At 38.4% G+C, this 26,861-nt stretch overlaps 1 protein-coding gene across 1 annotated transcript in view; it reads right to left on the bottom strand.

Moving 5' to 3' along the window:
* The window catches only part of CACNA2D3 (calcium voltage-gated channel auxiliary subunit alpha2delta 3), a 784,136-nt gene that overhangs the window by 286,443 nt on the left and 470,832 nt on the right, over window positions 1–26,861 (bottom strand). The window contains exon 12 of the mRNA XM_060022702.1: window positions 149–227. Coding sequence (XP_059878685.1) covers window positions 149–227 — 79 coding nt within the window. The remainder of the gene's footprint in view (window positions 1–148; window positions 228–26,861) is intronic.

Raw genomic sequence — 26,861 nt, 5'->3', positions numbered from 1 at the left:
ACAAGTCAGTCATAATCATTTAGAAACATCCAGACCTTATCTTAGAATTCATAGCCTTCTGATAGAACGCTCCACTTTCTCGTGACTGTCTCTGTTTCTACACATCCACGGAGAAGTTATTCAGAACTGAACCCATCGGGAGACCTACCTTTATTGGCACAGGCCATCCACTTGAGATTGTCTGCAAAAGCAGCCTCTCTTCCAATGAGGTACGTGAAGATGCGAACCTGAGAGGAAGAGGAACACACGGATCAGTGGTTTTCAGTTTTCACCCTCCTGCCCAGACCACAAGCATGGCTCACACACATGTGATTTACCTCCTTAATGCCCCATGCTTCCCATCTTCAGAAACATATTTAAGACATCTGAAGTAAAGTCAGCTAGAAATATACTCAAAACTGGGGCCTTTGATCTTTTAACCCATATGGCACTGGTGGTGTTTGTTTTTCGGTGTGTAACTTGCGACAGAGGAGAATAACTTGAAACGGGAGACTGGCAGCATCGTGGGCCTGGGTTTGCTACAGTTTGCTACACATATATGGACAAAGATCATCCAGGTCTGGACCAAATTGGCAACCATTGTCCTCATCCGCACAGAAGTACAGAGTGTGCTCTTCTTGGGAATCAAAACACCACTGAAAGAACTTCAGCATGCCCCCCACCCACCCAATGGTAAGAACAGGCTGCAGACACTCTCTTACTGTCTGTGGTGGTAATTAATTGGGATGAGAGGCACAGCCTCTAGCCAGGAGACCAAAGGGAACCCTCTCTAGCCTTCCTAAACTTTGGCTCCTAAAGAGCAGAGAACACATATAAAACCTTGGATCTCTCACTTTCTATTGCCTTCTCAAATCTCTATTATGAGGCCAGAATTCTTTGAAATAAAGTACAACCCACCTCCCAGAGTTGTACTTGAGGGTTAGATGGAAGAAAAACAAGAAATTAAAAGGGTTAAAATCCTTTGGTTCACATTTTAAATGGCATGTGGGTCAATACCACACAGTCCAAACAAAATTCTTCTGGCAGGTGAAATCAGTCCTTCAGCCACCAATTTATGACTGAGTTAAATGCAGACATGGTATTAGATGAATTACATTCAACATGTGGCCCCAAAGTCTTTCCAGCTGATGTCTCCTCCACTCAGCCAGACTGGGTCAAGCACCCCTACGGTTCCTTCAGAGACATTATTGCAGCTGTTGTTAACTAGTATCTTGTGTGGTTATACCTGTGAGGTTGATCTCCACTAGACCATCCACCTGACAAGGGAAAGGATGGCTGTGCTTTGATGGGGCACAGTGCTTGGAATATTACAACTCAGTAAATGAATGGATAAAAATGTAAATGCACATAGCTGACTGAAAATTAAGATTTTGCTTTAGTTATGAGTAACCTCTTAACTGAGACATGTAACTGGAAGACTATAGTTCTTACGTGATGGTTTATTTCCAATGTTTAAATATATATTATCATTGTATAGCCTTAGTCTGTCCTCATTTGTGTTGAGTAAGGCAGTTATTTCATCCATCAACAGCTCCTGCAAGGGGGCTTCTGGGGCAGATGAGCAGACACAGAGGCCTTTGCTTTGCCTCTCTCATTCCCCCAGCTCTTTTCCACACTATTCCCACCGGAATCACATTGGGAGGAGGGATTTTTTTTTTTTTTTTTAATTGGGAGATTCTGACTCTCTTGGGGGAAAAAAAAATAGAAGATGCAACCTCATAGGCCCAAAGTGGTCACCACTGACCTTCCTACACAGAGCTGTCCCCTGTTCACTTTTCCTGCCTGGCCACCGTTAGCTTTTAGCTCAAAATGTCTGACTAATAAAAACCTGCACAAAGCAAGTTCTTAACGAAGCAGAAAGCATAAAAGATAGCTCTTAGGAAGTGAAGCTGTGAGTCTATCTTTGCAGGCAAAGAGGAAAAGACCTGACGCAAAGCAGCCTATCTGTTCTGAGCAAAGATACCTGCAGGTGCCAAACCTCCTCTGCCATCCAGGTGAAGAACCTGAGGACAAACTGAGTTCTCTCTTGGAGGCATAGTTAAAACCCCAGAACAATGCTGTGAACCATTCATGAAAACTTAACACAGTTTCTGATTTTAAAATATGGCAACCCATTTGGAAAACCAGTAGGATTGCACCAAACTTCAGACTAGACATGATTACACAGGAATAATGTGCTAACAATAACCACAATCATGCAAACCAGCACCACGACCCCCTCCACCAGCACCGCTGCCCCTACTGCCAACACTACTGTGGCTTCTCCAGTCAGCACCATCCCCTGGGTCAGGTATGTGCAAAGACATTTATAGCATTATACTCATTTTGTTGGTTTGTATTTTATTTTATTGCTTATGAAAGAAAATCAGAATCATGTTAAATATTTCCATTTATGTGCAGCCCTTGGCTCCCAGTGAATTGGCCCCCTTATTTGAGTAGAAATGGCGTGGAAATGACTCGTTGCCTCTCTGCATATAAAATAAACATAATCAAACAATACTGGGTTCATGCCCTGGATTTCTCACAATAATGCCTTTCAACTGGCAACAAAATGAAGGGACTTTACTCCAAAATAAATATTCTGGAGATCCATTTAACAACAGGATTTTATATCTGTAATTTTTTCAGACTCAGTAATTCTACCTCTAGGCATTTATCTATAGCCAGGATAACAAATAAAATGTCTATGGGGGCCAAGCAGGTCTAACAGAGATGACATGAAGTCACAGATGTATGGAGAATTGTAGAGTGCATATATTCTTAAAGCCCTATAATTCGGTTTTAGACATTTTCACAAATACACAAATATGTAAAAAACAAGGACCTTCACCTTTATTCTTTGTAATGGTTAAAACCTGTTAAATTCCAAGCTTCTCTTGATAGCTGATTGGCTAAAAAACTCATGGGACATTCATGTAGTGGAATACCATGCAGCTATGTACTCATGAGAAAGACATCCATTATAACTTGGCAAGGGGGAAAGCAAATTGTGGGATATTGTGTACCTATATTGTGTATTCTATAAATAGAATTCTATTTTTTTCTAAAAGCCCCTTTTAGAAAAAGGGGCTTACACTTTTTACTCTGTAAACTTCTATATCCTTTGAATGTTTTTACAAATGAACAAATATTGCTTTAATAATTAAAGATCATTTTAAATGAAAAGAAAGTAACGACACTGCTACTTCCTGAACCATTCTCCATGGACATAGGAAAAGTAAATGTACCAGTGAAAATCAAATAGGAGAAGAGATGACCTGTGGAAATTAAGTTCTGGCCTTGCATCTTGTAGGGTGGGCTGCCTTACTCCACTGCTCAATGAAATGAGTGCAAAACTTCTATGAGTAATAGAGTCAAACTGTTCCTCATTTCCATCTCTAACAGATTCTGTAACCTTTTGGATTTTATGTCCAATAATTGGAGATTTCTTCCCTAAGAAGCTCCATCAAACAAACTTTGACAAGTCTGCCTAGAGCCCAACTAATTTTACTATATGGCAAGCCTCCTTAGCAGAGACAGATGGGGATGGTTCTGAAAGCCAGGTTCATAGCACAGATGACAGGGAAGGGGCCATGGCACAGTTCAGACCAGGGCAGTCATCAGGACACACCGAAACTCCCCAGAAAGCCAGGCTTTTGTGCTCATCATCCACAGGTATGAATGCGTCACTTTCATTACTGCAGCACAAAGGCAGGAGGCAGGGGGAAGTCTACATCAACCTATTAGTTCATTTTGATCTCCCATTTGAGTTTGGATGGTCTTTAAATATTCTACAAACCCAATTAAGCTTAATAAAATGTTAGGATGTGGACACTTCAAAGTTCAAAGTCACTTAATTTAACTTAGTATAAAACTTCCTAGATGACACAAAGAACTCAATCCAGTTTTTCCAAAACACAGATTATGCTTCTTACTCATTTAGATACAATTCCCTCCAGAAACTTAGAGGAGTACTATTCTTCTCAACCTTTAGTGCACATAGGGTAGTTTGAGTTTGCAAAAATAATCAATCAAATTCTCCCCTTCCTACAGCCATTAAACAGGGGAAGGAGAGTGGCTGCCAGCAGAACTATAAAGGGGCAACTGTACAGCCAGGAAACAGGCTGCTGCTGCCTTCACAACTCCCTTCAGTGCTGAAGGAGAAATAACCAATGCCCATGCTTTTGAGACAGTCCAAGGGTAGAATTCATCATCTGTCACAAGTAACTTCTGAGCACCAAGTATGTGCCAGGGACCATTCTTGGTGTTGGGAATATTACGGATAAAGAGAACAAACTCTCTGTCCTCAGGGAGCCAACATTTTCATGAGAGTAAAACAGATGATAAATGGCAGATTCATAAAATGATTATGTATTTGTTGAATTAAAAACTTACAAAGAAAATAAAGCAGGGTTATGCAATGGAGACTGATGGGGGCTGCTATTTTAGAAAGGGAGGAAGAGAAGGCCTCCCCAATAAGGTGCTGCTTGAGCAAGGATCTGGACAAAACATGGGTGGAGCTGGGGAGCACGCCATATGGCTACTGGGGAAGAATGTTCCAGGTGAAGGGAGCAGAAGGTACAAAGCCTTGAGATAGGGATACGTAAGGGATATTGACAAGACCAGTATGGATGACGTGCAGTCAGGTAGGAGAGATTGTACAGGATGAACTTGGACAGACAACAGGTGCCTAATCATGTGGGACTTGCAGCCTCTGTTACAGCCTGGGCTTTTTCTGTAGCAAGAACAGAAGCCATAGGAGGAACTGAGTAGAAGCCGGATGTGGATTGACACAAAATCCTGTGAAAGGATCATTCTGTCTGCAGTGTGGAGAACAGGCCTTAGAGAGTTGTGCTCATCCTGGCTGCCCATTCAGCTTTCCTGTGATGTTCTTACAGTTTTGAATGCCCAGGGCCCGACCAAGACAATCAAATCAGAACCTCTGATTTGGGCAGGGCCCAACTTTTATTCTCCCCATGGAGAGTCCAATTTGCATCCAAGTTTGAGGACCACAGCTATAGGGAGATAGGAATAGAAGCACAGACACTAAGTAGGAGGCCACTGAAACACTGCAGGTGAGAGATGACAGTGGCTCTGGCCAGGTGGGTGAGAGGTCTCAGACTTCACTGGGCATCGGAATAACCAGTCCCCAGCACCCATCCTCCAGAGATTCAGATTAAGTAGGCCCAGGGATCTACATTTTTTAGAAGCACCCATGGTGGGTCTGAAACAGGTGGTTGGAGTCCAACACTTTAAAAATATATCACCAAAAAGATAAGGCCTGAACAAAAAGAAGTGGCATTGGGAATTAAGAAATATTTGAAGCCATTTTCAATAAAGTGATTCTATAGATTGCAAAGGATTGGGGCTAAACTTGAAGGAGTTTACAAATCCATTGGGTGGTTAAAAAAAGAAACAGAGGAGCTGGATCAAGAGGACATTTTTAAAGAAGCCTGTGTCAATCCAATAAGGCAGGAATATCAGACACCAGCTAGACTGGGCAAGCAGGATCAGCCAACTGCACTTTCTTCTTTCTCCAAGAAAGGGCAGATCTGTACCCAGATGTCTGTAGCTGCTGAGCTGGGTGTTCACACCCAAAGCATTGCTTCTTGAAATTACAATAGTCCCACTATTGGGTCCCGATACAGAGGAAAGGGCTGGGGACAGGGCACTCAGGAGCCTCCCAATATACAGTCTTTACTTTTGTTTTTAAAAACAAAGGCAATCTTTTACTTTAAAATAACATTTAACTATAAATGCAGTATCTCTACCTTTAAAAACATGCAATTTATGGATTATAAGTATAAATAAAATTTGCTAAAAGAGTCATCCAGTTACATATGGTTGCCCACACCCATGTGTTCCATATTTCAATTCAGCTAAGTAGCAGCCTATGCAAACAAGCATGTAGACTCATCTTCACATCTTCTCACCTACTTTTGTCCCTTTTGACTCACTGTCCAACTCAATTATTCCCTAAAATATACCCAGGATTTCTCAGAAATGGTACACAACTTCAGCTTTAGAAAGAAGTCTTCTGATGTCTTTGTGTTTTAAAGTCAATTGTTACTATGTTCTTAACCTGTATCTTCACAAAAAATATTCCTAACCAACTTCTATTGTTATTTGCTCATTTCTATGATTTCCGATGCAGGGAAGCATTTCTGAATAAAATCTTTAATCTCTAAGCAGAAAATGAGAGCTGGAACTTGATTAACCACAAAAATGCTTCATAAATCACTGCCAATATTTGTCTTCATGAAAATTCTGCAAGAGTAGAGGTGGGCTCAGAGAAGGTGGATGCCAGTGAAAACAGTTTTATTGAGCAGGCTGCTTTAATCTAGAAGCCATCATGCTCATAATAAAAGAAGAAACATCTTTATCCAGAAGGACAAAAGAGGCAAATAAGGTAACAGTGTCCTGAGCAGCAATAAAATGGGATAAATTGAATTAAATTACAAAAGTAATAAAGTTTCAACAAATGAATATCATAGACCATTATGAAAAATGGACTGTCATTTTGGGGATGCTCTAAGAGTCTGTATAATCTCCTTCCTCTCAAGCACAGCGCCTGATATCTCATGTGTGGTACTGAAAATATCCTAATTCAGAAAAAATTGCCATTTGTAATCTTCTGGCCAGGGATGGAAGTCCAGTTTTATGGCCATGTATTTTTCCAAGTGAAGGAGATGGCTGTCTCTGGGTCACCCAGAGACTGTTAACTTAGGTTAGCACTGTGGAATAGAGATTACACACCACTTCAAGGAGCACTAAGAAGTCAAGCTATAAGTATCCTCAAAGGTGAGGTGGGTGATACAATTCATTAGACTATCCAGCTCCATTAACTTCATTCAGGGGGTATTTTTGATGCTCTGATATCTGGGGACTTACTGTCCTGGAGAAACTGCCCACCCCAATTGGTTAGCCAATTTTGGATATAGTAAACAATTTGCCTTCAAGTGCACCTTTGATATGTAAACCAACCAATTCAGACCCCATGCCCCCAACTATCTCCTTTTATCAGGTGTGCACACCCAGGGCCATTATCCACCTGCCCTAATCACTCCAGGGCCAGATAGGTACCAGACAGCTAGGGACAGTCCCTACATCCCTGAGCCCACTGAAGTTATTCAATTCTAAGCCTGCTTATCCTGCTTTGCCTGTTTCTTCCCACAAAATCCACAATAAAGGCTTCAACCCATCAGTCCCCTCCCCACTGTCACTAATCTTGTATTGGTGTTTCCCCGTGTGGTCCTGCATAGTATGACATGCCTCTTGCTTCCAGGGGTCTGTGAGTATAATAAACTTCTTCCTTCATGACAGTCATTTCCATGTTTATGTGCCTTACTACATTTGATTAAAACGAATACTGAATACCCTGAAAACAGTTGGGAATCAGGAGACTTGGGTTCCAGGTGAGTCCAAACCATACTTACTGTCTTGACAATCTTGACTAAGTTAGTGAAACCCTCTGAACTGTGCTCTTTCCACCTACACATGGATCATTCATTCATCCATTTACTGTGATCAACGGTAAACGAGATAATAAATGAAAAGATAGGTTGGAAGCAATGAGTTCCAGTCAGCTAGGGTTGCATTCCACTTGTGTTTCAGACAGTTTGTTGCAGTAAAACCAAACAAGGTGAGCCCAGGAAAGTCAAATCTCCTATTCATGGATGCCTCCCTAACCGTACCCAGAGGTTTGACTGAAGAGGAAACTGACTTTTGTGAGTAAAGAAGAGGATTTTTCTAAGAGAAGGGTTTTGAGAAGCTAAGGATAATGAGATTGAGAGTTCCTAACACAATCAGAATAACATCACAGGTATAACATGAAACCTTCTATTAACCTTTGCAAAGTCATGAGATCCACCATGAATTTGACAAGGGCTATGGACTTTCTCCCCACAAAAAAGGCTGAAGGATGTACATTCACAATTTCAGATAAGATTCATGAGGTTTGAGGTATCTCCTCCACCAAAGTCCATACTGGGATTCTCTAAGAACCCTCTGGATTCCAGGTTAAAAACTGCTGTCTTATGTAATTCTTGTATTCTGCACTATAAATTTCTCAAAAACAGATTGTGTTCTTTGGACAAACAAGATGGGCACTTTCATCTTAACTGCTTGCCAAATTGAGAGAGAAGTTCATTCACTCATTTGCGTGCTTATTCTTTGATGATTCAGTGAGTACTAGATATTGGATATCCATGGTCAGATCCAGAAAAGTCACATGGGGAATAAGTACTCAACATGGAGGAATAAGATGTCAAGAGCCCTGAGAAAGAATGGGCATCACTGTAAACCCTGGGTTTGTATGATGACATTAAGTCATGGAACCTCTGAAGGAGCACATTTAAAGGAGCAGGGATGGAATGGACAGACAGACTTGATTCTTGTCTCATTCATTTTTGAATCCATAGAATCCAGCACAATGCCTGGCAAAGAGCCAGCACTCAAACACTTGTTGATTGGCAATGCCATAAAAGTCCCCTTCTACTGATAGGAAGACTCTTGAAAAAAAACTCACCTCCCATGGGTGAGGTGAGGTCAGCTGGGAGGTCCCTCTCTGCCTCTCTTGCCCTCTTAGACCTGGAGAGATCAGTTATTTGTTAACAAGTATGCCCCATCTTCCAAGAAGGCTTACAGATTCAATACAATAAACAAAAAGAAACTCATGTATGTAAAGCTGTTAAATTAAGCAAAACAGATCAGAAAATCCACTTATGGAAAGAGAAGCTAAATGTTCCACAAATTGGGATGGCAGTGTTTTTGCTCATGAAACATCATGGGATCATGTGACTCCCTGGGTTAGAGCCCTCTGATGTCTTCCCATTGCACTTAGGATATATTGCAAACTCCTTATCACAGCTAGATGCCCTGGAGGATGGGGAAATATGACAAAACCGTTCTAGCTTTAGAGTCTTTGCCTCCACCTTTCCCACTGCCTGGAATACTCTTCTCCTCCCACTTTGCATGGCTAACTCCCTCTGATCCCAGTTCCCCTCCTTGGGATCACTCCATTTGTCTCCTCCATGGTGCTTGGTACATTTTGCAGTTACCTTTATGATTTGTTTGTTTATTTGATTTACATCTATTTCTCCCTCCAAACAGAAATATAGATGTTGTGAGGGCAGAATGAGGCAACTGTGCCCAACTGAGTATCCAGCATATGGTAGATTCTCAATCTATATTAGTCACCCACTTTCCCTTCATTTCTCTTCACAAATTTTAGAAGTCAAAAGAAGTCAGCATGGGATATACTAGAATTTATCAGAGTTAGAGCCCTTTCCTTCATTACTAACTCCATTTTAAATACTTCCCTATTTTTCCAGACTTGTCTGCTATCAATCAGCTGAAGTTTTTACTTTCCCTCTGCTCAGGTCCCTTGGTTTCTTTTTACACTGAAGCTCAGTGATAAAATAGGAAGAAATGGAGAAATGAAAAAGCTCTGGTTTTTGTTATTACAGTCTCAGCTTTAGGGGCCATAAAATGGTGTCTTATTTAAGGCCGTCCATGGGTGGATGACCAGGTTTATAATATGTTTCTTCCTAGGTTCTTCCCCTTGATTCTAGATGAAAACCATGCAAAGATTGAAGCCAACTGTATTTTAAATTACTGCCTGCTTCAGAGATTACCTAGCAGGGAAAAGACTACATCTTAAAATAGTGATGTGACCCTTCCTATTCCAAGCAACTTTCAGTGGAATTCTCTCCTTTTCCCCCATAGTTTGTGACAGTTTGGACAGATGGCATCATTTCATGGAAAACAGAGATGACTGGGTGGGCAGGTTAGCAGAATGCAGTGGATACAAGATAGGGTTAAGAATTAGGAATTGGGCACACCTAGTCTTAGAATCTGGGTCTTCTCTGAAGGAGTCGAAAACCATCTAAGCCTCCTTTCCTTACTTGTAAGATACTATGGTTAACATAATAGGACCCACATGGCAGGATTGCTGTTAAATGAAACAAAGTAAAATGGTAGGGGTTGGGGTGCAGAAGAGTGTGTGTGGCGGCGGATTCTTTCTAAGAGGAGACCTCCAATGCTCCTTCTTGCCTGGACCCTAAAGAGAATATCGACTGTGGAAAAGCCTAGGAGTGCAAAGATTGAAGACTTGACTTGGGCGTGCCTCTCTGGACCTTAGAGAAAAGCTCCTTTTTCCTTAATGTTCCTCCCCACAAGTTTGTCTCTCTTTGCCTTCCTCTACCTCTGGACTGGGGAGACTCTGAGGGCCCAGATCACAGTAGAGGACCAAGGCCCACTTGGCCTTGGGCACAAGTGTGGTCCTTGTGTGTTCTCACTGGGATTTGTAGCCAAAGCCCACAGAAGCAGCAGCATGATTTGGATAGAGTACCCCCTCCACGAACCATCCTGGTGACTCAGAACAGCGGCAGGTTATAGGTCAAGGATGTAGGAGTTTGGAATTCTGCCCGAATCATTCTCAAACCCATTAAAATCAACAGCTGTTGTGAATTCTAAGCTAGCACTGTTGCTTTCTCCCAAGGTTTGTGTCACTTCTATTTCCCCAACCAATCCATTCTGTCACTAAAAATTAGTACAAAATAGCAGCTTCTGCTGTCATCTCACCTACTGCCTTCTGGGGCTTACTGTCAGTAAGGAAAGTCAAGGGCTTGTCAGAAAGCTGCAAGGATATTGTTGAGGACAGTGTTCATTCCATTTTACCTGTGATTCTCCAAGAGGTAGACAGGTAGGGACATGGCTCCTGGGGAGAGCTAGGGGGTGTGTGTGTGTGTGTATCAGAATCACCTCTGGGGTTCTGGCCATGTATACATGTTCATTATCTATACACCAACCTCTGCCCCCTCCAGGGATTTTGGTGCACCCCAAACCTAGAACTTCCATTGTGAGAACAAGCCCCCAAGTTCTTTGAAGATCCTACTCTAGAGAGCCACTAAATTGACATAAATGAGTAGAGGCCTCAGGTGGACGGGACAGGAAAGTAAATGAAAGTTCCATAGGGACTGGGGAGCCATTGTCTTCTTTTTGAGAAACTTCAGGGGAAATTTTATTGTCTTCAATCAGTAAAAGTTGTATTTTATCCTAAGCAACTGTTATGTTTTATTCTTACAGACTGTGAGCCTTACAGCTGTCCTGGGTTCCTGCTCTGCATGGGCTGTCTCAAGCAGAGGGCTACAACCCCTCTGAGATAAGTTGTTTTTGGCTCTACTTTTATACCCCTGACTTTGGTGTCCCTTTTTCTTTCCTACTGACCTCTAATTTGTATTACCTTTTCTGTTTTCTGTTTCCTATCTACCCACCCTCCTATCTACTCTTCCATCCATCAGGTATTAATGGGGGTACCCATCATAGTACTAAACCCTCTGCTCAATGCTGGAGACACTGTGGGGAGGAAAAAACCATATGGTCTCCAGCCTCGCTGAAGTTGTAAGTTTTGAAAATACATATTATAGAAAGAGGAAGGCAAAGAGATATAAAGAAAAATAGAGAGAGAGGAGATGGGCCTGCTGTTCTGTTACTCACTACTGCCGACTTCTCAAAAGTTGCTGGTTGAAGACCCTCCTCAATGTTTTACACTATCTCTATCCTAACTTTGTGAGCAACACTGAGGACACAGGTTTGTTTTTCTCTCTGGTTAGGGGGACCATGGTAGAGCCCTAAAAAGCATCATCTTCTTTCAGAACTGCATCACTTCTGCACTTATCCCCCTAAACAGCTTAGTTTCCTGAATAGGATACAGGCCACCTTGAGCCCTGTAGCCCAAATGCCAGTAGATAAGGAGGAACTTGTGGGGTTTCTTCAGTCTTTTACCTGTAGTTTATTACTTTATACATTGTCCAAAGAAATGTACGTTTATTATTTAAATTGATAAACTAAGCATTTTTTAAAATTTTAATTGTTTTTCCCCCTGCTTCATTGAGATATAATTGATGTATAACATTGTATAAGTTTAAGGTCTATAATATGATGATTTGATAAGTGGATATATTGCAAAATGATGGCCACAAGGTTAGTTAACACATTTATCACCTCACACAATTACTACCTTTTTTTTCTAGTAAGAACATTTATGATTTACTCTCTGCAACTTTCAAGTATATGATACAGTATTGTTAACTATAGTCACCATGCTGTATATTAGATCCCCAGAACTTATTTATATTGTAACTGGAAGTTTGCAGCCTTTGACCAGCATCTTCCCCGTTCCCCTCACTCCTCTCTCCACAGCCCCTGGCAACACCATTCTACTCTCTGTTTATATCAGTTTTGTTATTTGTTTTTGTTTTTTTAGATTCCACATATAAGTGAGATCATGTAGTACTGATATCTGCCTTTCTCTGTCCAACTTAGTTCACTTATCATAATACCCTCAAGGTCCATCCGTGTTGTCACAAATGGCAGGATTTCCTTTTTTTATGACTGTATTTTGTATATATATCACATTTAGCCATTCATCTATAGATGGACACTTACGTTGTTACTATGTCTTGGCTATTGCGAATGATGCTGCAATGAACATGGCGGTGCAGATATCTCTTCGAGATAGTGATTTCATTTCCTTCAGAAAAATTCCTTCCTACGGAAGTGGGTACATATTGCCATGTTGCTGGATCACATGGTAGTGTACTTTTAATTTTTTGAGGAAGCTCCATACTGTTTTTCATGGTGGCTGCGCTAATTTACATTCCTGCCAATAGTGCACAAGGGTTCCTCTTATCCATACCCTTGCCAACACTTGTTATCTCTTGCCTTTTTGATAATAACCATTCTAACAGATGTCTTACCATAAAACTTTCTACCCCTGAAAGTCTCTCCCTCTTAATGTTATCTAAAATAAGTCCCCTTTTTATTCTGTCTCAGCTCCTATCGGTTTTCTGCATAGCACTCGGTACAATTACATTTATTTGTCTCTCACTTAGCTATGTTCTGTTCCCTGCACACACACACACACACACACACACACACACACACACACACACACACAGACGCAAAGAGAGCGAGAAGAGTATACGCTTCATGATGGAAATACAGTATGTTTTGTTCACCATTGTTGAACTCTTAATCCAGCACCTGACCCATAGCAGATACCCCCAAATATTTGTCAGATAAATGAAGTAATGTGGTTATTGCAGGCAATTAAAAGGTATAAACACAGGTTAAATGGGGATAATCTATCATGACATATGGAGTAGGAATGTGCCAAGAGAAATAGGGGGATTAAATGAGTATTGATGCATGAAAACTGAGGATGTTGAGCACTGGCCCTTTGCCAGATACCATACATGGTAGGATTGCAATGGGAGGGCACTATCATTATTCTCATTTAGCAGATGAGCAAACTGAGACCTAGAAAGTGTAGGAAACTGTCCCAGGTCACAGAGCAGATAAGTGACAACTACTGGACCCTTTTAAGGCATGTGGGACTCCAAAGCTCATTTTCTTAATTGCAACACTGTGATATGAGAACACAGTAATAGAGCAACGGACATGAACTGCCAGGTCACAGAAGAAGAAACACTCATGGCAACAAAACAAACAAAAAAACAAAGTGCTTAAACCCACTTTTAAGCATAAATACAAATATAAGTTAAAATAAAAATAAGAGTTTTGAGGTGTTATTCTGGTTTGTTTTTGCTATTAAATTGAAAATGATTTGTTAATGACAATAAAAATATTAGGAAATAGTCTTTCTACTGATGGGAATATAAATTGTAGCTTTCTGAAAATAACTTGGCCATATGTTTCAAAAATGTAAAATGCATATAACCTTTGACATCGCAATTCCATTTCTCAGAAATCACTTCCAGGAATTTCTTTTTTTACCACCAAGTTCAAATTTTTTATTTTGCTAAAATGTACAAATAGAATTAATGTAACAGTTCACATTCTATGGCTTTTAAACACTTAGCCAATGATGATTTCCATAAGATGATGCTGTCCTGCCTATTTTAGAAAAAGTTCAGAGGCCTTACATTCTGTGAAAGCCTGATTTGCCTTCCTTTCTACCCACCAAATTAATTTGTCTTTTCAGAAGTCTTGCTGGATATTTTCTTTCTTTGTCTCTCCATGTTGCCCAAGGACACCATCAGAGTGAAGCAAAGACTTAACATAAAGGATGTATGTTGCAGCACTGTTCATATTAGAGAAAAGCTACAATCTAAATGTGCCCACAGAAGGAGATTATAATACATTCGTTCAATGGCCTTTAATGAAGCCATTACAAATAATGGTAAAGTTGATGGCTTAATGAGTTGGAAAGACATCACTAACCGAACAAAATAGGTTCCAAAATGCCATGGACAGTCTTATCCAATCTATAAACAATTAAAAATACACATATATAGAAAAAATAATGGAAAGTTATATGTGAAAAGTACCTAATACCATAATCTCTGGCAGTGCTTTTTTACAAATTTTCTACTGTGAACATGTAATACTTTCGTTATAAGGAAAATACTTTTCAGAAAAAGACAGTCAGAAATTTCCGTTCATTTCCATTCAGTGGATATTTACCGAGCATCTACTATGTGTCAGGCTTTGTGCAAGGCACTAGGGTTTCAATGTTGCCACAAGACCTGACTCCATACAGATGACACTCAAGTAGGAAAATGCACAGCTTAGGGCTTATGTGTTAGAGATGATATGCTATTAAATAGGTCTCATAAGTATGTTCCACTGAAAACTGGAAGCAGCACCATTCCACAGGTCATCAGAAATGGTCTGGGCCAACAGCTACACGAAGGATCACCCAGAGCTGTTGAGAAAAGGTAAGCCCTAATTCATCTGTATATTTGCAGTCCAAAGCTTATTTCCATGGGTATTCAACCATCATTTCATGTTATGTTTCTCCCTTTTGGAAACTGTAAGTGCTTGAAACACTACAGCAGAGCCTCCCAGAGATCATGCCCTCTGAAGGCGCACCTTCTACATTTCTTGAATCTAAAAAGAAATGATACAAATGAACTTATTTACAAAATAGAAGCAGACTCACAGACTTAGAAAATGAACTTATTGTTACCAGGGGGGAAGGGTGGGGGGAAGGGATAGTTAGGGAGTTTGGGATTGACATGTACACACTGCTATATTTAAAATGGATAACCAACAAGGACCTACTGTACAGCACAGGGAACTCTGCTCAATATTGTGTAACAACCTAAATGGGAAAATGTATTGTATAACTGAATCACTTCACTGTACACCTGAAACTGTCACAACATTGTTAATCAACTCTACTCCAATACAAAATAAAAAGTTAAAAAAAAAAAATCTAGTCTGCTAAGAGGTGTTGGGAAGGTCCACCGAATTCTACAACTATTGAAGACTGCCCAAGAGGTAGGCCTGCCATTAAGAAACCAGACAAATGAATAAATAAGTCAATACAGCTTTGTAGCTGACCATAGGTTAATGCAGTATACTTCAATTTTCTTTAGAGGTGGAAAATAGAGGAGAAATGCTCGTAGGCTGCTTGTCCGTCTCCCTGCTAGAGCAGAGAAGGACTGGACGTAGTGGCTTAATAGTTACAACCCAAGCCTTGCATCCCCAGGCCTGAGGCCAGCCTCCTGCCTCAGCAGATAATGAGTTTGGCAATTTCTGATGGCCTTTTCTGGATGCTAATCCTCATCACAGAACTTCTATAATGCATAATATAATTTAATACACCTGGCAGACTCACCACCAGTTCATTCTTTTGTTATGTAATAGCCCAAAGTGAAGTCGAGGGTGGTTAATGCTCTGACAATCAGTTATTATCCCCAATAACAGGCGATTTTCAAAGGATTATTGCCGTCAGAAACCATTCTGTAATAACTGGCAACTGGAAGCCAATGTAGCAAAGTAAGACAGTCTGAGAGTTGTACAGATCTGTCAAGACGTTTCAAGCATCCCCCAAATGAAATAACTGCAGTTGTGATGTGATTCACCAGCCACGATAAATCACCTCCTCAGAAATGTTAGAGAAATGTATGCCTGAGTTACTCTTTGGAATCTTTCTATTTTTCTGACTTTTCACCATTTCCCCTCATCTTTGCCCTTTTACAATATTCTGGCATCCTAACAGCCTGCTTCCGGGTAAGTTACAGGAATCCTGGGAGCTATCTTATGAACTGATTGCACTCTGAAGATACTTTGCACTTGTGTCAGGCCCTGGAGAAAAGATCAGTCATGGGACTGGATCTGAGGGATTTCTTTCTGATATGTACGTCCTGACTTAATTGAATCTCACTTTAGGAAGATAATTTGGATTGGGTTATGACAAGAGAAGAATGACTTATTGTCCTCAGCATGCAGGAGTTTAAGTATCAGTTTATGGCAAAGTCAGACTTTATTCCGCACAAGGCTACTCCATTATCATAGGGGCCCTGCCTCATGGAAGAAGATTACCTTTCAGGGAGTGGTTTCATTAGATAGGAGTCCTTTCTTAAAAGAAATGCCTATGAATGATATATCTCCTTAGGATGGTTCCCAAAAACACACTCAAGTTATCCAAACTTGAAATCCAAATTCTGAAGCAGCCAAAAGGTGGTTTTGTTATGTCACTGCTATGATAAAAATCATCGAATTCTTTGTACTTTATGCAGATTGCATAAATCCCAGCTGTTTGAACTTGGGAAACGTATTCAGTGATGAAATTAAATCGACATCATCTTCCTTTATCTTGGAAGTTCAGATGGCTAGAGGCAATTGCCGCTCTCGCTGTAGGGTTAGGATCGTCAGTGTTAAAATTATTATACTGCCTTTAAGTTTATCTTTGATTAAAAATTAAATTAAACTTCCCTTTATCATTTTCCATACCCCAACAACATGCATGTGTTCTCCAAGTTAAATCAAGATGGACTAAATATTTAATACCCTGTTCTAATTAGCTACAACTGTTACCTGATTTCTCTCTGTAAATGAATGTGAAAGGGCCCGGGAGGCCTAACGTTAACCTTCATCCACTCTCGTTATAGGAGAGAAATTACAGGCTCTAATTAGATGCTTCAAATTACAAAGAAATAGAATTTTCATGACCGGCTTATTAAAATCCTAGGGCCCCTTTGGGATAGGGCAAATTGCTTCTACTATGATCTGCTTATCCTGGTACAACACCATACAGAAGACTCATGTTGTCTGCCATACACAGCTCATATTTCTCCCAAATTAATGAGTACTCAAATTATTCCAACTGCCCTCTTGGCACAAGAAAAAGTTGAAAATCTATAGCTGCCAAGTGACGTGGATAACTCAGCTGCTAAATAAAATATGCTTAAGGGGACACAGCTGCTGGGGTGCCTATTTACATTAAAATTATTAAATCCATGAACAGAGGACAAATGTCCCAAGGCAGCTAAACAGCGTTCAGCACTTAGGTTAACTCTTTTATTGGCCCAGGACCCTCAAGGTGCAAGTGTGCCACCTAGTAGGGCAGAAATAAGAAGTTTTTACCAGATGACATTTTTCCCCCAGGATGGATCCCTAAGCATTACAGTGGGAGAACCAGTGAGTCCCTGCTTTTGGAAGTTCTAATCAGTTTTACTTCCTTTGATGTCTTCATACAAGCTAATCCAAACTTTTATTCTTACTAAAATTAAATAGATCATATATTTGTTAAATTTTGACGTTTCATAAATCCTCAATAAGATTCTCTCTTCTCTGCTTTGATCTCTTTATTGTTTAAAGGGTTCAATCAAGTTCAGATGACCAAGACATGTAGGTTTTAGGAAATGATGCCCCAACTACAGCAATGAACGGTATCTCAAATTGAAGTACTCAGCCATTTGGGGGAGTTCTTAAGGAGGCCCCTGAATAACAAATTTACACAGAATGTGACACCATGGGAGAACAATAAAAAACAAGAACAATGCATGAGGGGAAATGATCCAAGTAAATAGTCATCACTTATTAATATGAAATTAATATGACCATCTATTACTGTCTCAAAATTCCAGTCACTAATAAGGGATTTTATTCAAATGTCTCCAAAATCCCTGATCATTCATATTAGCAATGACCTAGTCCAGATCAAAATTGCTAACACAGAGTTCAAAGGCTGAACCCCTATGCAGACCCATGTCTCAACCATACACAGCATTCAAGCAACCAAACACCCCTCAAAAAATTTATCAGCTAGGACCATCTTCTCTGGTTGAATTTGTAAGTGGGTTACAAGTTATAGCCTGGGTTCTCTGGCTAATGACAAAAACATGTTCTGTTTATCGTCCTGAACATTCTGCCCTGTGCACTCTGCATTGTCCAAATCATGTAAAATTAAAGAATGATGTCATCAATTAGATCAGGCTCAGAGGAAACAGATGAAGATTCTATAAACACTTTTCACCCTTAAACACATAACCTAAACAGAATACTTCCTCTCTCTATAAGAGAAAAATGGCAACAAATGAGATTTAAAAAACAGAGTGGGGACATTTGAAAAACATTTGAAGATGATTAAGGAAACACAGACCTAAGTGAAGATAAGAAGGAAAATGTTGTTCTCAGAAAGAAAAAGAACGAGCCTTGACACTGAAAGAACCCAATATAAAGTCAGCTACAATTACACAGCAATGTTTTGATCCATGCCATTGCTATACATACTTTTACTTATACCAAAGTGTTTCCCTATAAAAAAAAAAAAAAGTGTTCCCCTATATACATGAGTGTCTCCACAGAAGACATTACCTGCCTTCGAATGTTTCTGTCTCATCTAGAATCTGAGGACTCAGACATTTTTACACAGTCACAGAGTTCTGGATCCTGCTGAAAACCAAAAATTTTGGAGATGTGGGCTTTGCAGTTATTTCCCTAGGATGGCAATCACACTCCCCCTCAAAAGACAGAATTCTCTCAAATTCTTCACTGTCATTCTCACCATGACACTCTGACTCTTCTAGGGCCACTGTGAGCTCTGGACAAGTTCTGGATGACATGAAAAATCAGCACACAAGGTGTGACCCTGAAGAAAGAGCAGAAGATGTAAATGACTGTGACTTGGAAAAGCATGTTTACATTTCATCTTGCCTTTGACACCTTACAGTGTAAACACAAAAGTGATCCTCAGCAACTTTGGGTGTTACACAGAGTCTTAATAAATAGCTCTGATATATGGGGTCAGGCAAACCTGTTAAATTAGAAAGATGGAATAAAGTGTCAATTATCCACACTGATAACAGGAAGGGAGTCATGGATAGTATTAAGTGTCAGATGTTCTAAGTGTCCATTTCAAAAAGCAGTATGGGGCTTCCCTGGTGGTGCAGTGGTTGAGAGTCCGCCTGCCGATGCGGGGGACGTGGGTTCGTGCCCCGGTCCGGGAGGATCCCACATGCCGTGCCATGGCCGCTGGGCCTGCGCGTCCGGGGCCTGTGCTCCGCAGCAGGAGAGGCCGCAGCAGTGAGAGGCCCGCGTACCGCAAAAAAAAAAAAAAAAAAAAAAAAAAAAAAAAAAAATCAGTATGACTGCATAACAGTATACCTTTGCTAACTATCTAACAGTCAGTCTAGGAATGTGGAAAAAAGTATGTATACACAGGTGTATGTATGTCTATATAGGTAGTCATTTATATGTATAACCACATAAAACCACAAGACAGATTTACATGCAATAACTAACTGACTCTTCAGATTCTTTTATTGTTTGCTGAGTGGACTCTTTTAGGATAATTGCCAACCTAGTTCTGTATGGTAGATCAAATGGGCTGATACTGTTTAAAACATAGTTCCCTATCTTTTGATGTAATGACACTGTTACTTGATCTCTTGACAGTTTCAATTTAGAAAATCAAACCAAAAGATGTGTTTAAAGAGAATTTAAATTAATTTTATTTCAGTAATGCAGCAATGCTTGTTGAAAAATGTGACAATGCACTGCTAAGAGTCAGACTCACTGTGGTAAGTTAAATATTCTGTTTCAATCTGATATATTCCCTAGAGGAAGCAAAACACTTCAAAATGACCATGTCCATTAGATACTCTTTCATATCTACATGCACTAGCTAGCGTTTGAAAATAGTCAGTAACCACTGGAAGCAGAAATAAGGCCCAATGGATGTCCATAGAGAGTGGTCTAACACAGTGTTTCACAAACATGTGTTCCATGATGGTGATGGTGCTCCTATTGTGGATTCCACAGGAAATTTCAATCCCCTCAAAGGCTGTTCTCTGTCTTGTTCATTACTATATTCTCAACATCTAGAACAGAAAAGTTGAACATATAAGTGTGAAAGATGCTGGTCTATGCCTTTAATATGCTAATACTATGGAGTGTATTTTTTTCCAAGTCAAAACTGGGGCTTTTAAAGCTTTTCTAAAAAACAAAGCCTCTATGAACACTAATTTTGAAAACGTAGAGCACCTTTAAAATTAGCATTCATAGAGATTCACATTTTAGGAAGAAGTACTTCATGACTTTGTACTTCTTCCTAAAGTACTTTCTTTGGAAAGTACTTCCTTTGTACTTTCTTTGTACTTCTTTATGTATTGACATAAAGGCAATACTCCTACCCAGAACGTATTAATAGAAGGAGCTGGCGTTTCTGTGCTAAGCATTTCATCAAGAAAGCTGCATCTGGATGCCCACCACTATCTGGTGACTCTGTACACAATCAAATAGCAACAGCAAATTGAGTCCAGCTTCCTGAATGCAAGAACTTTTACAACTAAATTAAAAAGAAAGTGTTAACTGGAGAAATTCTACTTCTAGCTATGATAAACTAGCTACTGTCAGATGAATCCTAACCCTGAGAACATCTATTAAGATTGGATAAATTACAAACCAACAGCTATTTGGAGGCCTCAGAGAACAACTGTGGAAACCAGGACTTGAATGTACTAGATCTTACAGTGAAGAGAATTGCATGGAAAAAAGCTCTATATTCACCACCATTTGCCTCATCACGGCATTTGCCAATTCATGGAGCAGGGCATGTAAGCCAAACAGAAAACAGAAATGTAGAGTTAGGGGCAGCCTCACTAAGATAAGGAGGCAAAATTGGGTTCAGGTCTACAGAGAAAGCCATAACACAAGGGAAAAATATCCCAAAGAAAAGGGGACCCTAGAGAAGTAATTCCATATTCAGAAGGAAATTTCTCCTTAATTTAAGGCATTTGCTAATCTCTAAGTTGTGCACGTGTTAGATAAGACTCCATGAAACTAAGCAAAGAGCAGCTGATAAGAGAGAGATTGAAACATTAAGTAGAGAATTTCACAGTTGCAAAATGCTACGAAAACAAAAATTGAAGTTAAGGGTTCACTAAGGAGGAAGGGGTACAGATAGAAAGCACAGGTTTTCAGTTGAAACCTCTGAAAGGGCTATGCCCCCAAAGTGAGGACAAATCATAAATAAGTTTTAATTGGTTCAAGATACTCTGCCTACATTTTCTCTGCCTGCCAAAGAATTTATTCCTCTCAAGAGGAAGAGTCTCCAAAGCCCCAACAATTTTTCATATACACCATCAGGCAAGCAATCAAGAATTACTAAGCGTGCCAAGAAACAGAGTCAAATAACTAAAAATGAAAAAAAAAAGAATTACAGGTGATCCAGACATTATAGTTATCAGGCATGGACTCTAAAATAACAATGACTAAAATGTTAAAGAAAATAAATGAAAAGATGAATCATTAAAAAAAGAATCAAATGGAACTCCTAGAACTGAAAACAGTGACTAAAACTGAGAATTCAACATATGCTTTAATAGAAGATTAGACACTGTACAAGAGAAGATTAATGAACTGGAAAATAAATCAGTAGAAAACAACCAGATTGAACTACAGAGAAGAAGATCATGGAAAATTTTTAAAAAGGTAAAGAATAAATATGCAATCTGGTCAAAAGGTCTGACATGCAATTGGAATGCCAAAGAAATTGAGAAGGAATGGGGCAATGACAATAGTTGAAAAGAAACTAAGACAAACATTTTACAAAACGGATGATACAAATCTACTCATAGATTCAAGAAGATAAATGCTTTCCAAGTGGAATGAATACAAAATAAAAACATATTTAGACATATCATAGTGAAAATTGTAAAAACTAAAGACAAATATCTTTAAGTCAGCTAAAGAAAAAGAAAAAGACACTACTCTCTAAGAACGATAATAAAACTTACAACTGCCTTTTCAATAGAAATAAAAGGCAGACACACACATCTTTAAAAGGCTGAAAGAACCTAAGTCTCAAACTGGAATTTTATGTTGAGACAAAGTATCTTCTAAAATGACAACAAAATCAAAACACTTTCAGAAAATTTGTTATCAGCAGAATTCAAAGAAATACTCCAAGCAGAAGGCAAATTATCCCAATAAGAAGCATGATAATGCAGGGAGGAATTATAACACAGAAAAAGAAAAACTATACGGGTAAATCTAAGTAAATATTATCTGTTTAACATTAAAATAATCATGGTTTGGGGGTTAAAATAGCATGAAGGACACGAGAGGTTAAACAGAGCTAAACTGTTTCAAGGTATGTGCATTATCTAAGAGACAAGTAATAATTTAAGGTAGATTCTAATAAACTAAGGAAATATAATTTCCAGGGTAACAACTCCAATAAATAATACAATAATTTACTAATAGAAAGCTAATAGAGGAGAAAATTGGGTAATAAAACATTTTTGTCTTTTTTCAGATTAATCAACTAAAGAAAAAAACAACAAAGAATAGATGGGGCAAATAGCAAGATGGTAAGCTCAAATATATTAATAATTACATTGAATATTGACTATTTTTAGTACATCTTGCCCTATCTTTTTACTTTCAAGCGTTGTAAGTGCAATGTAATTATAAATAACACTATTTGTCTTTAATAGATGTAATAATAAAAAGGCTGATTTAACAGGAAAAATGCCAACCTTAAATATGTATACTGATAATAACAAAGACATAACAATATATAAAACAAAAACTGACTGAACTAAAAGGAGAAACAGAGGAATACAACATCACAGTGGGGTATTTTTAACACATCTCCCTGTAACTGATAGAATAAGCAAACAAAGCAAGAAGTAGAGACAAAGGACATCTGAATATTACAATTAGTCAGTTTGACCTAACTGACATATGTAGAACACTGTATCCATCAACTGCAGAATGTGTTTTGTTTACAAGTGCTCAAGGATCATTAACAAAAATACATCATATACTTGTCTATAAAGTAAGTCTAAATGTATTTGAAAGAATGGAAATCGTACAGAAGCTATTCAATATCTCAGTGGAATGGGCCAAAAATAATAAAATATTAACTAGGGAATTTGGAATCCAAATTACTTCAAAATTAAATAATATACTTTAAATATTCCATGGGACAAAGAAGAGTTACAATAAAAATTAGAAAATAGTTTTCATTCAACAATAATGAAAATATGATATTTAAAAGCATGCAGGATATCACTAAAGCAACTGAAGGGAAATTGATAACTCTAAATGCATATAATAAAAAAGAAGGATAGCTGAAAAATCAGTTATCTAAGGTTCCACTTTAACAAGCTATAAAAATGTCAAATATAAGCCAAAGAAAGTGGAAGGAAGGAACTATAAAATAAGAATAGAAATTAATGACACAGAAAACAGATATACCATGCCAAAAGTTGCTTCCTGAAAATCCAATAAATTTGATAAATCCTTAAAAAGATGGATTAAGGAAAAATGAGGGAAAATTACCAGTTTACCATATTAGGAATAGAAAATGCAAAGGCCTAAAGATTTATTATATATTTTTAAAATGAAGGGATTTTATAAACAACTTTAAGCCAATAAATATGAGAATTTGAGAGATATGGATACATTCCTTGAAAAGCACAATTTACCAAAGCTGATCTAAAAAGAAATTTTAAAATAGGAATAGCCTTACATATATTAAAGTCATTGAATTTATAATGAAAAATCTCCCCTCAAAGTAAACTACACTTCTTTGTGGCTTCAACATTGAATTCTTACATACAATTAAGGAAGAGATAGCAATCTTAGACAAATCCTTCCAGAGAACAGAAAAAGAAAAAATACTGCCCAACTCAATCTGAGGCCAGCTTACTGATCATGAAGCTGAGAAAGGCATTACAAAAAAGGAAAAAGGCATTACAAAAAAAGAAGTATCTTTCTTGAACAAAGACTCAGAGATATTTAAAATCACAGCAAATCAAATTCAGTGAAACGTGAATGCTTAGCATATTATGACAAAGTTGTTTTTATGCCATGAATGTAAGGTTAGTTTAACATTTGAAAATTGCACAATGTAATTCACAGCATCAAAAAAAAACTAAAGAAGAAAAAATATGATGATCTCAATAGATGCAAAATAAGCACTTGATAAAATTCAACACCCATTCAGCTAAATTCTTACCAAGCTACAAACAGAATAGCACTTCCTTAACCCTAAAGAGAATATGTATAAAAACCACCAGCAACATAATACTTAATGGTAAAAACACTAAAAGTGTTTATCCTGAGATCATAGATAAGCATATCTGCTAATCCTTATCCTTGCAATTGTACTGGTGGTCCTAGCCAGGCAATAAGATAAAAGAAGTAAAAGGCATACAGATTAGAAAGAAGGAAATAAAACAAGTCATTATTCAAACAAAAAAAATGATTTTGCACACAGAAAATCAAAAAGGATATATAGATTATTAACAGAGTTAATAAGTGAACTTAAGTGAAGTCATTGGACACAAGGTCAATATAAAACAATTTTGTTTTCATATGTTAGCAAACAAAAATTAAAAGCTATATCATAAACTGTATCATTTATAATTGCAGCAAAGCCCTCAAATACCTGTTAATAATTCTCAAAAGATATGTGTAGGACTTCTGACACAAAAAACTGAAAACTATTAAGGAAAGAAAATAAGTGAAGGGAAGGCCCAGTTCATGGATTGGAAGACTCAATATTGTAAAGATGTGTCAATTCTCCTTTGGTTGATTTTTATACTCAACTCAAGCCCAATCAAAGTACCAGCAAGTTATTTTGTAGAAATCAACAGATTGATTCTAAAAGTTTTATGGAAATCTAAACAACCAACAAGAGAAAAGACAATTTTCAAGAACCAAAATAACACTAGAGGACTTACACTACCAAACATCAAGACTTATAAAGCTCAAGAATTAAAATAGAGTGGAATTGGTACAAGCTTAAACAAATAGACCAAGAGCATAAAATCAGCGTATCTAGAAAAAAACCCTACTTTTAAAAAAGTGCTATTACAATACAATGAGGAAAGGCTTATTTCATAAATGTTGCTGGAACAACTTACTATCTATGTGGGGAAAAATAAACCTTAATTAAACTTCTAACAAAGTTTAATAATGAAGCTTAATAATAAAGCTTCTAGAAGATAACATGGAGAATATCATCCACCTTTGTCACAGGAAAATATGTCTTAAACTGTTCATTAAAAAGTACTATCCATAGAGGAAAAGATTGATACAGTAAACTTTATCAAAAGACAGCATCATAAGAGAGATAAAGGAAGTCACACAGTGGGAGAAGATATTTGCAGTGTATATATATATATCCAATAAAAGACTAGCATCTAGAATGTATAAAACAGCTGTTAAAAATCAATTAAAAATGACTAATTTTTAAATGGGCAAAAAATATTAGGCACTTCACAAAAGAGGATATCCAAATAGATAATAAACGTATGAAGAGCCAATCAATATTAGTCATCAGATAAATGCAAATTAAAATGACATACACACACACACACACACACACACACACACACACACACACACACCCCAGAATGGCTAAAATTAAAAACATTGAGAATGTCAAGTGTTGACACACAGGAAATACAACTCCCATTGAATCTCACAGACATAACCTCAAGCAAGAGAAGCCAAATATGAAAGAGTATATACCAGATGGTTCCATTAATATAAAGTTCAATAATACGTAAAACTAATCCATGGTGATAGAAATCAGAAAAGCAATTATGTTTGGGGGACACAGTGACTGGACAGAGGCATGACAAAGGAGGCTCTCAAGGTGCTGGTAGGTTCTACTTGATCTACGTGATCTCTCTCTCTTCCACTCACGTGGGAGTGGTCACTTGGCAAAAAAGTCACAGAACTGAACACAAATTTTCTGTACCTTATCACAAATATTTTGAAACCTTCAATAGATAAGGTCTTTAAAAAGTTAGCTGACTATGCCTATGTAAGATTGTATCACTAGGGGAAGTTGGGAAAAGGTACATGGGGAACACTCAACACTATTTTTGCATTTTTGTGAATCCAAAATTATTTCAAAATAAAAGTTTTTTTGCTTTTTATTTTTAAAGTTAACAGTATTTGTGATAACCCAGTGCTACCATAATCCTCATGACAGCAAGTATAAATGATCCACAGGTAAAAAGCTGGCCTAGTGAGGAAAGAAAGCTATGGTTGCAATATTTTTGCTAAAAGTGTGAATATATCTGGGTACCTGGAAGAGTGGGACTGAATCACAGTAGCTCTAAGTGAAACCTACTAACCTGTCCAATTTCCACCTTCCAAGCATGGCCACTGCTCTCACCATTAGAAATCTAAAGAATCTTGGGGTGCACCAAGCCTATGAAGGAATCCTGAGTGTAGCTAAGAAGCAGAAAAAAGGTGGACTCTAAGGCGTATTCTCTAAGCCATCCTGTTAAGACAGCTCGCTCAGAGAGATGCCTTGTTCACAGAACACAGCACCATTCCACCTCCGTCCCATAGTCAGTACAACGTGCTCCATGAATGAAAGAGCTTCAGCTTTGAAGACTTTCCTTCTGAACTGTAATCTTGAATAAATTAATGCCACTGCTAATCTCACATGTATGAACAAAGGCTGTCTGCAAACAATAGCACTCCTGTATCTAAGCCTGGAGACATTAAAATATCACCTTGTCTTTCATCATCTTTGTCTTTATCTTCAGTTATTCCCACTGTGGGATGAAAACAGCCCAAGACAAGGGATT

This window comes from Delphinus delphis, chromosome 10 (assembly GCF_949987515.2).
Source record: "Delphinus delphis chromosome 10, mDelDel1.2, whole genome shotgun sequence".
In the NCBI taxonomy this organism is placed as follows: domain Eukaryota; kingdom Metazoa; phylum Chordata; class Mammalia; order Artiodactyla; family Delphinidae; genus Delphinus; species Delphinus delphis.
The sequence above is the reverse complement of the archived record's forward strand: the minus strand, read 5'-3'. Positions and strand labels throughout refer to the sequence as shown.